The sequence below is a fragment of the Clytia hemisphaerica genome, unplaced genomic scaffold, assembly GCF_902728285.1.
Source record: "Clytia hemisphaerica strain Z4C2 unplaced genomic scaffold, Clytia hemisphaerica genome assembly, whole genome shotgun sequence".
In the NCBI taxonomy this organism is placed as follows: domain Eukaryota; kingdom Metazoa; phylum Cnidaria; class Hydrozoa; order Leptothecata; family Clytiidae; genus Clytia; species Clytia hemisphaerica.
In genome coordinates this window covers 493,069-507,463 of record NW_027103671.1, presented here as the reverse complement: position 1 = coordinate 507,463, position 14,395 = coordinate 493,069, and the positions used below count along the sequence as shown (strand labels likewise).

General features: G+C 33.4%; 2 protein-coding genes across 3 annotated transcripts in view; one reads left to right on the top strand and one right to left on the bottom strand.

The window, feature by feature from the left end:
* Nucleotides 1-2,264, top strand: part of LOC136803364 (uncharacterized) — a 45,202-nt gene extending 42,938 nt beyond the window's left edge. Inside the window, exons 11-13 of one of the 2 annotated variants that reach the window (XM_067060088.1) lie at nucleotides 342-455; nucleotides 907-1,113; nucleotides 1,500-2,264. In XM_067060088.1, coding sequence (XP_066916189.1) covers nucleotides 342-455; nucleotides 907-1,113; nucleotides 1,500-1,753 — 575 coding nt within the window. In that variant the 3' untranslated portion in view covers nucleotides 1,754-2,264. The remainder of the gene's footprint in view (nucleotides 1-341; nucleotides 456-906; nucleotides 1,114-1,499) is intronic. The other variant, XM_067060089.1, reaches the window with a different exon arrangement.
* An 11,489-nt stretch (nucleotides 2,265-13,753) lies between these two features.
* On the bottom strand, nucleotides 13,754-14,368 carry LOC136803391 (transmembrane protein 199-like). The gene has a single exon (XM_067060112.1). It carries the CDS (start codon nucleotides 14,366-14,368, stop codon nucleotides 13,754-13,756), a length of 615 nt encoding a protein of 204 aa, XP_066916213.1.
* Nucleotides 14,369-14,395: the final 27 nt, after the last annotated feature.

Below are 14,395 nucleotides of genomic sequence, written 5' to 3'. Positions count from 1 at the left end.
TATTTTTACTTGGACCCCCAAAAATTTAATCATGTCACATAATAACTCATAACATACTGTCAATCAAAACTTTAAGTACTGAAGATCATCCCCAAGAGATTACACAGACTTTAAAAACCTGAGCGTAATAACTTTACTATAAAAACCCCCAAAGCTTCAGTAAGATTTTTAAAATCAGAATAGAGAGCAAGCTACAAAATAAGTTGGTACATGTAGTAAAATTAAGATATACCAAAATTTCACGACAAAAATGACGATTAAACCAAAACAATCAACAGCAAAGGTCTGGGAAGGATGTCTATATGACCTGTATGCACATTCTTTTTTCCTTGCGTTTCCAGATCCACCTTCGGAAGGAGTGAGCAGCGGATATGAAAGTATGAGATGTGAAAGTAGTGCTAATATTCATTCATCTGACAGTTCAAGTGAAAAAGGAAAATCGCCAAGACCTAAAGGTAAGAATTTGATTTTTTTTTCGAATTTTAAAGGATTTGATGAAATCGAAGACTTCTAATGAGTTATTTGAAATATTTTTGATGTCTGTGCAAAGAAAAGGACAAGTCACTTACTGGGCTTTTGTCCTCCATCACCTTTGATACTTCAATAAGAAGCTTGAGATTTTACCAGAGTTGTCGTCCTGAAAATTTTGGGACAAAGAATAAGATTTAACATAATCAATGCATTTGACAAAATTGCAAGGATCCTGATACAAAATATATAGTGAATTATCTTTTGCAATACCTTAAAGGCTTCATGGTGTTGTGAAACTATACTTATTGGTAAACATGTCGGTAACTAATTTCACTGGCTAGGGCGTTTGCTGAAAATTTCGTTACTTGCTTATTCTTTTTGAAGATATTTTATTCGAAAAAGCATTAGAGATATTCTTCTTTTTTTAATTTTTAGACTCAGTTAACAAAACTATTTACGAGTTAGATGACGAAATTCGCGGGATAAATGTGAAAGACGAAGATAAAGCACGTTTCGCAAAAACATCCTTATTTCGCGCACAAATCAAAGAGTTGATTGGACAACGACAGGATTTGAAGGAAGAATTACAACAAACGCTGAAGAGACTGGTGCTGAATCGTGTTCCTCTTCCAGACATTGATGGTAAGAAGATTTTAAAATAATTGCTTTTCATTTTTCATGGTAGCCTGTACCTAAACACTAACGACCAATTTTCGTGAAAAAGAGTTTGTTACAGGATCACTTATAAACCTTGTCTTCCGTTTTCTTTATTATCGATAAAACCTCTGAAGAATGTTCCATTCAAATTGAAAAAAAACTTCTGATCCATTTATACTGACCAAGGACTTAGTATTAATGGAGACTCAGTAATGATCTTGATGTATCTTACATTGGTGGAAATTTCTGAGCTGGAAGACTAAACGCAATGTTTTACCAGCTGTTGGTTTCACTTAACGTACCAGAACAGAAGTTCAGGATTACATTTATTTCCAAGTTTGCTAAAGAAAATCACTCTTTTTTTCTCATAGAACGCCTACGTGAAATCTCCATGCAGAATCGAAACACCCCACAAGTTCTATCAAGAGAAAATCGAATTTTGGAACGAAAAGTTCGCGTATGTAAATCACACTTGGAACTTGTCTCGTGCTTAGAGGCTAACAAACAAAAACCTCAAAAGAAACGAACAAACTATCAAAAACTTTCGGCTAAACTGAAAGCCAAATTACTGAAATCACCGCCCGTAACGCCAAGCAGGAAAGCCTACAAAGTCACTTCTGTTTAAACAGCAATGAACATATTTTAGGGATATTATATTATTTTTTGATTTATATTATCTGTGGGTGGTTTGGGATCATGTCTGTCTCTCTAAAAGGTGTACCATTCGTCTTTAAACAAGGTATTCGTAAATCGGCAATTAAATTGCAATTAACTCTCGCTAATTCAAGCTCAAGCTTCTAATTTGTTCGCAATTCAAGGGTCCACTATGAAGAATGGAAAGTTGTGACACCCAGAAGTAATTTTTTAATAACTATGTAAAAGTGAAATATTTTTATTTTTTGTCCAAAGATAAAAACTCTGTAAAACCAAAATATAACGGTTATATTTTTCCACCGTTTGAAATTTTATTTCGTATTTTAAAAATGACGGTTTATTACTTTGTAAAAATAGTTTTTCGTTTTTCTCTCTGTAAAACGTAAATTGTAACAACTTTGTAAATAAATTACTTAAAATCAAACCATTAAAACTTTGTACATATTTCTAGGTAAACTTTTTGTAGAAAAGATAAAACAAAATGAAAAGAAACTCATGTTTTACATTTCGTTGGACATTAGTGGAGAGTAGAATTTATGTACTCTTTATTGCTGAACCAGAACGAATTCAATTCAAGAAGACGAAATGCTATTTTCAAATTAACTGAAAAAAGTAATTCTTAATCGGTGCATAATTGTCACAAATAAATATGTTTCTCAGTGTTAAGCCACAAAATTAAAATACAATTTATATTTCAAACGTCGAAATTATTTTTTTAAAAGCTCTAAGATTGAGGCGAAGTTTTTGTCAAACTTGAAAGTTATTTCCGCAAAAACGCTGATTTCGTAGCCTCAGACCATGTGATGATCAGTTCAGAAAAACGAGTTACCGTGAAAGTTACCTTAGAAGACACAAAGTCTCGTGGAAAACTAGACTAGGAGCAATTGACGCCATTTTGAAAGTAAAACACTAAAAATCCAAATAACAAAAAAAACTACTTGGAGTTGGAAAATATGATTAAGAATAAAAGAGATATGAGGTGGTCATCGACCCTAAAAGGCTCTTTTATTAAAAACACTATTCTGTAAAGTTATTGAAACATTGTTTGGTATAAATTGATACTATATAACAAAAATAAAAATTTTTTTTTTCTCAAAATTGCGCCCTGTTGCTAGGGGCTACAGCCCCAGCAACCCGAAAAAATGGAAACTTTGCAACATTTTTTCTCAAGATAGCTTTAGAGTTAGAAGTTGAAACTTCGCAGGATTGTTCCTTAGATGAAACTCTATGAAATGAATGAAACATTTTTTTCTACATAACAACGGTTGCTATGGTAACTGGGAAATCATGTTTTCCTTAGTTACCATAGCAACGGATGTTAAGGGGAAAATTTTTTTTATTCATTTCATAAAGTTTCACCCAAGGAACAATCCTGCCAAGTTTCAACTTGTAACTCCAAAGCTATCTTGAGAAAAAATTTCGCAACCGTCAATTTTCACCAAATTCGACATTTTGAGAAAACATGCGGTAAAGTTAGAAATCACTGTTCCAATAAGGAAAATAGCTTTATACGTAGTTTCTTTTGCTAATTTTAGTTAATTCACAAATACTTTAAATCATTTGAATAGAATAATTGGTTAAACTGACTCAACTGGGACATTTTGGCCGATTTAAGCAATCTGAGGTGCATCCTCAAAATGGCCTGCAGTGGAGCAAGAATTGCCGCAAAACAGTTTAAAAGGGTACAAGGAGCAAAAATTTGTGCTTTGTTCACTTCAATAGTGATTTGAATCTATCCAAGAGAAAAAGACCAAAAAGTCAACTGTATTTGTCCAAATGCTGCCTTGAAATTCCCAGTGTTTTGTGAAAGCTACGTCCACATATAATTTTGTACTTTCACTTTCAGTTTCCGAAATGAACCGAAATGAACCAAAATGAACCAAAATCATAGCAAATCATCCTCATCAAACTTCAAATACATATGCAAACATATCTTATACATGCTTACTCACTATAAATGGGTGTTTAAAAGAATCTCATAAGAATAATGGTGATGAAAATACAAAAAGAAAATTATTTACGTACCTTGTGCTTATCTTTGGAGGTTATTATAAACTCAATTCAGAATAAATGTCATATAATATTGAGAAGCATGGTTCCTTGGAGTATTAAAGACCTCTTTTAAGTATAAATGAGCTTTAAAATGCCACTCAAAACAGGAGATAAACACATAGAAACACATGAAGCACAGAGGTTACTCTCAGTTAGCCTGGGAATCCAAGTTCATAATTTTAGAAAAAACAAAAAATACCTCACCTCACAAAGTTCTAAAATTATAGAGCTTGGTGCAGGTAGATTAGTCTGACACAGAATGTTATAAACAGTCTGTGTGTGAACCCTTGTTGACAGAGTTTCTGAACTTTGGAAACCCAGGCAAACACACATAATCAACTTACCATAAAACTCCTCCACAATCTATAAAGACTTTCAAAGCTACTAAAAACCAAATAAAAACATCAGCCACATGTATTTAGACTTCCAGCCAACAGCCATTTTGTTTTGAAATGAATCTATGTTTTCATTTTCATTTGTTTTCCTTTTTTCTGCAGAGTCAGCTTTTTCCATAAATTATGCGCGCGCATCGAAATAATCAAAATGCGCGCGAAAGTACTGCTAAGTCAGGCAGGGATAACTTCAAATTAGCCTATCATCTCGGAATATCAGCTAATTAGCCTAGAATAAGCAAATTAGCCTAGAATAAGCAAATTAGCCTATTTCATACAGGCTAATTAGCCCATAATGAAGAAAATTAGATTTTTGAGCCAAATACTAATACATAGTCGCATTCTATAAATCCTCAGATTAATCTCTAATCACTCAATTAATGTATATTCCAAATATTATCCCTTAATCAGCTCCAGAATAGGAGATATTCAATTTTTTCTAACTGCGCATGCGCCGAGCATGCGCAGTATAAAAACTTCGACATTTTTCGCGGAAAATTTTTTTATTTTTTGCACACGGTATAAGATCAGAAAATTAGCCTATTATCAGTTATTTAGCCTATCAGCTAGTTTTTTAAAATACATCTTTTCTGGGAGCTGAACACAAAAGATTTTTAAGTGGAGAATGTTCTTTGAAACATATAAGATTTGTTTTTAGTGAAAAAAAGATGCGACTATTAGTATTTGGCTCAAAAATCTAATTTTTCTTCATTATGGGCTAATTAGCCTGTATGAAATAGGCTAATTTGCTTATTCTAGGCTAATTAGCTGATATTCCGAGATGATAGGCTAATTTGAAGTTATCCCTGCCTGTAAGTAATACGCCGAAAGCTGGCCAATCAGGCCGAACCTGCATTGCAGGGAAAAATCTCCCTGCAGGCGAGTTACCTGCGCCAAGCGTTAAACCAGCAGCAAAAATATCATAAACTAGACTGTGAAAAAAGTTTAACGCTTGGATTCCCAGGCTAACTCTCAGTCAACCCACCTCTCCAATGATTTCAAGGGCGGTGAATATTTACAATGTTTATAACTCGATCGCGGTACGCGTAAGCGACTTTTGAACTTAGCATAAAGAATCTTTGCGACTTTAAGACGTCCCGTAAAAAATTTCAAGCAGCTTGAAGCGCTAGAAGCAGAATTATAGCTGTTTTATCGCTGGGCGGAAATACGGGCGCAAACGGGCGGAGACCAATTTCTGTCTAGGTAAGTATCTTTATAACTAAATTTTTTAACCTTCCTCTTTTTATGACCTGAAACTTTGGGAAGTTGTTGTGAATAGGTTATATTTGAGTTTTAACCAAAAAATGAAAATTTGACCAGAAAAAAGACAGACTGATATTATATGGGTCGATGACCACCTTAACCAATTTGCAATCACTTATTTTCAAATTAAACCATCGCTTCATCCTACTTTAACTTTTCAAAAACAACTAAAATCTACCTAAGCAAAAGCACATTACCGTATACTGCCAGGTCACTTAATCGCACCATCCAGTCTTTAATTTGATCCCGGGCTAGTGGGAAACTCACCTTCATAATTGCATCGTATGAGATGGATAGACATCATTTGATTTTCCTGTAGAAAAAAGAAGTAAAAGTTCAACTTTATTTCAGGTGAAGGTCATAAAGCATCATCATTCCAAACGGTAATTGACAGAAGGATTAGATGATTTGTTGGCAGATGGTTTATAAGAGCAACAAGGCTGACTGGCGTAGATAATCTCTATATAGTAAATGAGAGCTGTGGGAAAACTTTCGGGAGGAACACAGCTACGTGCTGCCTTTGCATTGATTTCCAAGTTCAAAGGGCTAGATTCGAGACTCCTGGATGGGTAAATGAAGCTTCTTATTCCCCATCCAGAACGCCCGCGCGTGGTTTTTACACAAACGCCGGATTAAAAGTAAAATCTATCGCTACATTTCAAAAAAATGCAGTCCTAAAAAACAAAGGAACCGCTAGATGCAATCCGTCGTCATGATTACGGCGCGTTCTAAATGGCTTCACTTTTTCTTGCCTGGGAAAGGTTACAGAATTCTACTCTAGCCCTTCAGACTTTAAGCAAACTCAATGTGCTCGTGTAAGGGTCAAATTAAAGCGATGTCTGCACTGGCAACCTAACCCGATGCTGCCGCCATCACAATCATAAAAATTAAAAAGATCGGATTCGTAAAACAGGTTTTCGGGCTGTTGTACAAGAATTACCTTTCAGGTTATCTGATATTTTGATGGCGGATTGGCGGCCGCCTACGCTAAAGCTCTAAAGGAGCGGGCCAATTTCCCATGGGAGAGGAATGTTAGCCTTTGATCACCGCATCCCAAATCGGGTTCAACCTCAGCCGGCGCCAAAAATTTGACACAAAAGAGGAATTCCCTCAAAACTTTAAAACCGCATTTTCAAGTGCTTTAAAATACAGTTTGAAAGTAGAGTTTTGACATTAGACTTAGTGCCACATGGGAATATATATAATCAAAATATTTATTGAGAGTCTTTCAAAACTGCATCAAGTCATTAGACAGCTAACCAGTTTTTCAAGTATTTATGCAAGCTGAAAGCCTCTTGAAGAATTCCAGCCTTAAAGCTTCTTTTGGCTTCTATATTTAGAATAAGCTCCAAAAGCTTAATATTTTTTCTCAAATTAAATAGAAAATTACAGCAAGTGCTGCAGGCTATGTAAGTGGCGTAACACATTCTAGCCTGCAGTGATTTTTTATAATAACAATTTTTATAAAAACATAATGTTTCGATTGTCGAAATGTTAAGAACAAGTAAAGAACACCCGATTTGTTAGGAAAATGGACAAAAATGCTCACAAAATGGTGAATATAAGAACATGGTAGTAACATAAAGAAAGCAATACAGAGCTGTCAATGAAGACCAGAAACTACCTTTCCAAAAGAAAAAGGTTTAACAAATGAACCCAAAACTAGCAAATCAATCCAAAGAAAAAATATATATACGTGACAAAATCAACAAGTAAAGATCATCGATGGAAATAGTTCAAAACAAATGCTTGTATATACCACTATCCAAGCCTAGTGTAAGAACTATCCAAGCCTAGTGTAAAAACATACTCAGGCTTGAAACTCGCAAAGTTAAGAACATTTGAAGGTTTTAAGATTTTTTGATGTTCTTATAAAAAAACGTGTATTTAAAGTCACGCAAGAACGACGAGACCATTTTAAGCATGCACATCTTTGTTAAAGCATATTTTGAATTGAGCTGATGTTCAAAATTCCATTGTTTTCAAACTTAAATCTCAGCTTTTTCATGAAATATAATACTGTAGCCTGGATAACCAGACTGTAAACTATTTCAGTCTAGTTTTTGATATCTTATTTTCTGTTTTCACCCCACTTCCTATCGGATAGGAAGTCGGGTATTGACCGGGCTCGTGGCCTAAGACTGGCCTAAAACTATCGGCTTTATAAAGAAAGATGAACATTTTATTTGTTTCAAAAACTTTTTGAACAAGTTTGACATATTTCTATTGTTTCCTAAGCTGTTCGGAAGTTCATCTTTGGCTGCAAAAAAATTGCTTCGTGATTTTAAATATCAAAATGGTCCACTGTTAAAGAATGGAGCAGATCAAAAACTAAACCGTTAAGAATATTTTTGACGATCTACTGGGCGAGATAGAAATAATAATGGATTTGGTGGAAGGGGTGACGTTCGAAAGAACAAAAAATTGTAAGTTCTAAAAAGTTCTAAGGGACGAACACAAAATATTAAATAAGGAATAATACAGTCGTTTGTTTAAGATTCCTTTTCCAACATTAAGATTCCGCTGCCACTTTTCTACCAGAAAAAGACCGGAAGTCCGGGTATTTGAAAAATGAGCTTCGGAAAGTTAAGCTGTCTCGTAAAAACACAAGAAACCCTTTCCAATCTCATGCCGGTTATCCCAGGAAAAATAGCGAACAAATGCCGGAAAAGTCAGAAGAATCTTAGTGCAGAAAAGGGAATCTTATTCAAAACGACGGTATAACTCACTTGAAGTTTATCATTGGTGGAGCAAGGATTGCGGATTTACTGTCAAGAATCTTCGCTCTTTTCACGGTGACTTTTTCATGGATGCATAATCATTGGTATATGAGCAGCAATCTTTGAATTTTTAGACGATAATTTTTTAACTAAAAATCTGAATTTAGTAATTTGACCTGAAAGAAAATAAAATAATATGGAAACTTAAAGTTATCTTTAAAGTTACTGTAAAATTATATAATGTATAGAAAATTTATTATATAGTGGAAGACAAGGTGATCAGACTTAACGGCCAGCTTTTTGAATGTAAATCTTTAAACCGGTGATCCATCATGAGATAAAGCTTGTCAAGGCAATAGACCTTATCGGAGTTTTTGATTTTTTTCAAAATTCCCTCGAGGAATTCCTAAGAGATTTCTATTGTAATACCCCCGAAACAATCCCACAATGCATCGCTTTTTTAGAAAAATCAAAAACTCCAATAAGATCTATTGAGAGGGAATTGTAAGTCAAGAAACAGAGATGTTCCGACGGTTAAACTTGACCGATAAAAAGGTGCTATACACATGCCAAACATGTCGGCCGAAACAAAATCTTTGAAAAATCTAAGCAAAACACAAGTAAATTTCTGGTCAAAATTTGGTTTGAATACGGTCAACTATAATTGGAACATTTAAATCGCACCATTTTCTCTAAGAGCAGAGCTCGAAAGCCAGATTTTAACTAGAACTTAAATGGGTACTTTATGCCATAACAAGAAGTTAGGCCCTTTAGAGTTGACAGTTGAAATCAGTTAGAAAACAATTCCCAACTTGCTTTTATCTGTCACTTTGAAAACCCTAGCAGCTTTTCAAAAATAGTCTTGAACATGTTGAAAAAAACAACAACTAAGAAAATTCAGAATTTCAAAAACCAGTAAACTTTCCATAATAATTAAGTGGACTCGATAAAATCTAGACAAAATATTGTGGTGAAAACCTTTAAAATTTTGGGGAAATTTTTGGGGATTAAAATAACCTAATTTTTACTCCTTTTAGTTTTAACGAAAGATTTATTTTGACTAGAATATGTGCGGTGTCTCGAAGTAGACATGAGTGTGCAGTTAAAAATTCAACGAAAAACAAAATTAAAAATTGTAAATAATTCGAAAATATAAATAAACTATCTGTCAAAAAAAGAGTATAAATTTTAATCCCCAGAGTTATAAAAATTACGCAATACAAAACATCATCTCATTCTGTCAGTGTACCAGTTTTGGTTTCTAAAATAGGGAAAAAATGAAATTTAAATGCAGATTCAACGTTTGGCGGTATTTGGTCAAACTCTTGGACAAACCAAGCGAAGAACTAAGAGGAGTTACTATTGCTTAAAATGGAATACACGCTTTTTCATAAAAGAATGTTGTTTTTCCATTTCATCATAGATAATATTCACCTTCCCAGAGCGTACCATTTTTTGAAAAATGCGAAAATTTCCAACTTTTCATTTTGAAATCCAAAATTTCAAATTGGAATAAAAGCTTGTACCTTGAGAGTTAGACAAAGATTTTGGTACCAAGAAAAGGTATTTTTATACTCTTCCTAACCCTTTCCGTGCCGATGTCGGTATTTGCCGACATGAGCACAATTTGATCGTGAATATTCCTATATAGTTCATTCTTAAAACAAGTGATACTTTTATGGACCTACCTGGTTATGCATTTAACACATTTATAATTGATATCTACGTGACGTGACCATTAAACAATCATTCAGAACACAAATAGTGACGATCTTTTAAATTAGTCATTCGTTTCTTATAAAAAAACGTTTAAAAACGTAAATTTCAAGCTCTTGAAATATTCTTACATATTTAAGACTTCATGAGCAAAAAAACATCTATCTCATCAAAAAATTGAGAAATTCGGCTAAGAACATTGATGTATGCTTATTAATAGTGATTCTTATAGATAAAGATGCGTTTTTTGAGCCGAAAAATTCTTTTTTTACAAAAATCTGGTTGAGCCATCTTTTACCTACTTTCATGCAAAAAATCAGAAAAAAATATTGATCCAATATTTCACAAAGTCCAAAAAACCCGTTTTTTAGCCGTTTTTTGGCCCAAATTTGCCCAAAAAAATATTTTTTTAAAAATCAGGCTCCGTCACATTCGAAGGTTTATTGTTATGCATCTTTGTGCAAAATATTATAAAGAATGAAAGAGCCAATCTCGAGAAAAGCTAATACCTAAGTAATTAATAATGTCAAAATAAATATCAAATTTGGCCAGTTTTTCTATAAGAACACGCCAAGCAACCAAAATTTCCTGTCTAAACACACATATTCTTCAAAAGTAAGCCCTCACGAGCAAAAAAAAAACATGCACTCATAAGTATGCTTATTAATAGTGATTCTTATAGATAAACATGCGTTTTTTGAGCCAACAAATTTTTTTTGCAAAAATCTGCTTGAGCCATCTTTTACCTATGATGGTACCCTACTTTCATGCAAAAAATCAGAAAAAATAAATGATCCAATTTTTCACAAAGTCCAAAAAACCCGTTTTTTAGCCGTTTTTTGGCCCAAATTTGCCCCCCAATTTTTTTTTTCGAAAATCGGGCTCCGTCACATTTTAGCCACTACCATTTTGCACCTTTGTACCAAAAATCAAAAGATTCCTATGATTCATGAGAAAATGAGAAAACTTGGTAACAGACGAACGAACGAACACATGTTAATTTATAGAACCTCCACCCCATCGGGGTAGGTCCAAAAAGCATGTATATGAATATGAAGTATGGTTCGGATATGTATTAGTATATGATTTAAGAATGGGCGGATAAAAGATTCAGGAGCAAAGTTCTGAACCTCTGGCTTTCAACTCATGAACTGAGAGACGAAACAACTTACCTTTGAAAGATTAGTTACATTTTCATGCATAAATTTTCGTTTTGTTGTTGCATTGTTTTCATGCATCATTTCCCTAAAAATGTTAAAATCCGTTGCTCTAGTAGACTCTCGCTTAATCGAGCTTTTATTATTCGAATCTTTCTCAATAATTCGAAGAAATAGGATTCCCCACTCGAGTTCGAATTAGTGAGAGTCAGCTTTACTTCTAACCACACCATTTTAACACTTTCTGTATTAATGCACATAGAAGTAATGAAATTAAAGTAAAATATAAATACAAGTATGATAACTGAGCTTGATGGAAATTTAATTGTTCACTTTAAGTTCGACTAGGTTCGATTAAAAAAATGGGATAGTGAAAATGGGTGTAGGGTGTTTTAGAAGAAGGAGGCGGATATTGAGTTTTCCACGGAGGCAAAGAGCCTAGGCCGAGTAAAATAGCAAGCCGCTTCCCGCCAAGAAACCATATCGTTTCACAGTCTCCAAAACAACAACACAAGGAAAAAATATTTTCTCACCTCTTTTTAGTTTTCTAAACCGTCAAACCAAGAAGATACCGCTAAAGAGGACGACGCTGTCAATTTTGAGCGTCAACCTCTATTTCCAAAAACACCCTATTACTTACATAGGTTGGGAGTTCTGTTGCTCGATTTGAACTTGTTGAATAGTTTGTTGTTGTTGATTTATTGTATGTTGTTGAGCAACTGTTTGTGGAGGTAATAATTTGTCTTCAATTTTGTTGAATTGATGTGTCAATGCAGTGTATTGCCATGGTTGCATAGTGCGTTGTGTGTGTATATGAATAATTTTTATTTATTATAAGTAGTTTTGGTTTCTAGATATAGAAGTATGAAAGTTTAGATATATAAAAAGCCAGTCAGTTAATGCATTTGAGGGATGTTAGGAATGTGCGTTTCAGAGTCATCACCCGGCGTCGTACGGCGTAGAATTTTGCTTACGCACGCAACAGCCCTGATGCTATGTTAGGAAAGTGTGGGCTAAGAGAGACTTTGGCGTGAGAAGGACAAGAAGATAATTACTGCTGAATTTAAGTCGAGTAAATTAGACATCGCAGCTTGTGAGTTCAATTAAATCATATCATCATCAATAACAACTATTTTAAATTAATAAACTTTAGGATAGCAAAAAACTAAATAATTTATCTAAGCCCAAGTTTATTTAAGTCTAAAGTAAAATTTAAGCTCTCTTATGAGAACCAATATATTTTGGCAGGATAAATTATAGTGACAACCAAGTGTGAAACAGTGTTTATTTCTCTATATTTTCGATTCAGTCTTGATCTTATTTAGTTTGTTCTTAAAGATTCGCTAGAGCTGTGCCTCGGATTGTTCTTAATTTGTTCTTAGGATTTAGCCTATTCTCAGCCCCGTGCTGTTACAAAATTATTCTTATAATAAAAAAGGGTAATTCATGGCCTACTAAAAATATTTTTAGTAGGCCATGGGTAATTTAAGATAAAAAAACAGTTCTCCCAGGTCTATTTCATGAAATTGAATATAATTGGGAAAATTTGGACGGAGATTGATTAAAAATTAAATTAATTCAGGTTTTTCATCAAAATTGCACAAGAGAATTGCTATTTCTACCATGATTGATTCGTTTTAGACTCCGTTCAAAATTTTTATCCAAAACTTTCAAATTCAATAGAATATCATAAGCAGAAGATTCAAAGAACTAAGACTTGTTCTAGCACATTTAAAAAAGTAAATTTAAGACGTCTAGGAGCTCTGAAAAAAATTCACAGAAAATATATATCTACCTTACTCTAAAAGCTAGTGTAATAAATTGAAAATAAGATATATACCGGGTGCACCAAAAAAAAGTATACAGGTTTGTCGAGATATTGTGAGCTTCAGGATTTAATTTTTTTGTTCATTCTTTTTTTTATCATATAGAGGATGCTCTAACTTGAATTTTGAGCTATTATACATTAAATTTGAAAAAGCAGTTCGAAAGTTATTTCCAAAAAACTAACTTTTTTTCCATGTCGAAATTTCAAAAAATCATTAAAAACAGCAATCACGCTATAAATAAGACAAAATGACAAAAAAACAATTTCATTGTTTCTTTTAATCTTTTTTCTCTTATCTTATATTTTGCCAACAGTTTGCCCATCTTATTTGCACGTCATGAACATTTCCAACACCATCAAACTCAATGCAGACCCAAATTCTTTGAAGAACTAGTCGAGGAATGGTGATCTATTTTTTCAAAATTTTTCTCACATAGCATAACACCAAAACCTTGGAGATTTCCAAAAAAAATTTTCAGCTTGTCCAAAAATATTATCTTACATGGGAATAACTTGTTTTACCATATTCTTAAATTCCGTGACGAGTTTTGATGAACACAGTTGCATTTTTTGGTATTTTTATGTGTAAACAAGGTCAAGAGAAAAGTTTGCTCGCTGTTTTTGATGGTTTTTTGAAATTTCGACATTAAAAAAAGTCAGTTTTTTTGAAATAATTTTCGAACTACGTTTTCAAATTTAACGTATAATATCTCAAAATTCAAGTTAGAGCATCCTCTATACAATAAAAAAAGAATGAACAAAAAAATTAAATCCTGAAGCTCACAATATCTCGACAAAGTTGTATACTTTTTTTTGGTGCACCCGGTATGATTTACAAAAATTTCAAATTTCAACTTTACTCATGAAGTAGAGTTCTGCTATTGCTACAATAGTGGCTAAGAAAATCGAAAAAATCACACGAAAACCTAAATCATCGCTAAAAGCATATTGGGAAGAAACAAAACCAAATGCAAAGGCTGCACCAACCGATAACAAAAAATTAATAATGCTCGAACACTGTTGTTTAGATGTTCGAATTTCAGTACCAATTTCTTGACCCAAAGTTTTTTTCTTTTTCTTTATATTTTTAACCATGCTATCATATTCTTTTTGCTCTTGATTTTTCTGTAATTTGGATAAACGCTCAACCAATTCTTTAGATCGATTCGGTACCGGGATATTATAATTATAAATTTTACCTGTTTTCAATAATTCACGAAAATCAATAAAATCTTTTTCGTTTTTCGGTCGTTTGAAGTCGGAATAATGTTGATGGATTTCGGATAAAACGTCGTACGAAATCGACGTCACTTCTTCGTCGTTGTTGTATGGCGTTAAAGCGATTCGTATTTTAGACCTAATGAACCGATCTAGATAGCGATCATCATACAAATCTTGTAAAAACTTCTTGATTTCTGAAGTCATCGTAACTCTAGTTTCAATTCCTTCTCCTGACATCGTTGTATTTGATCATTAATATTAATT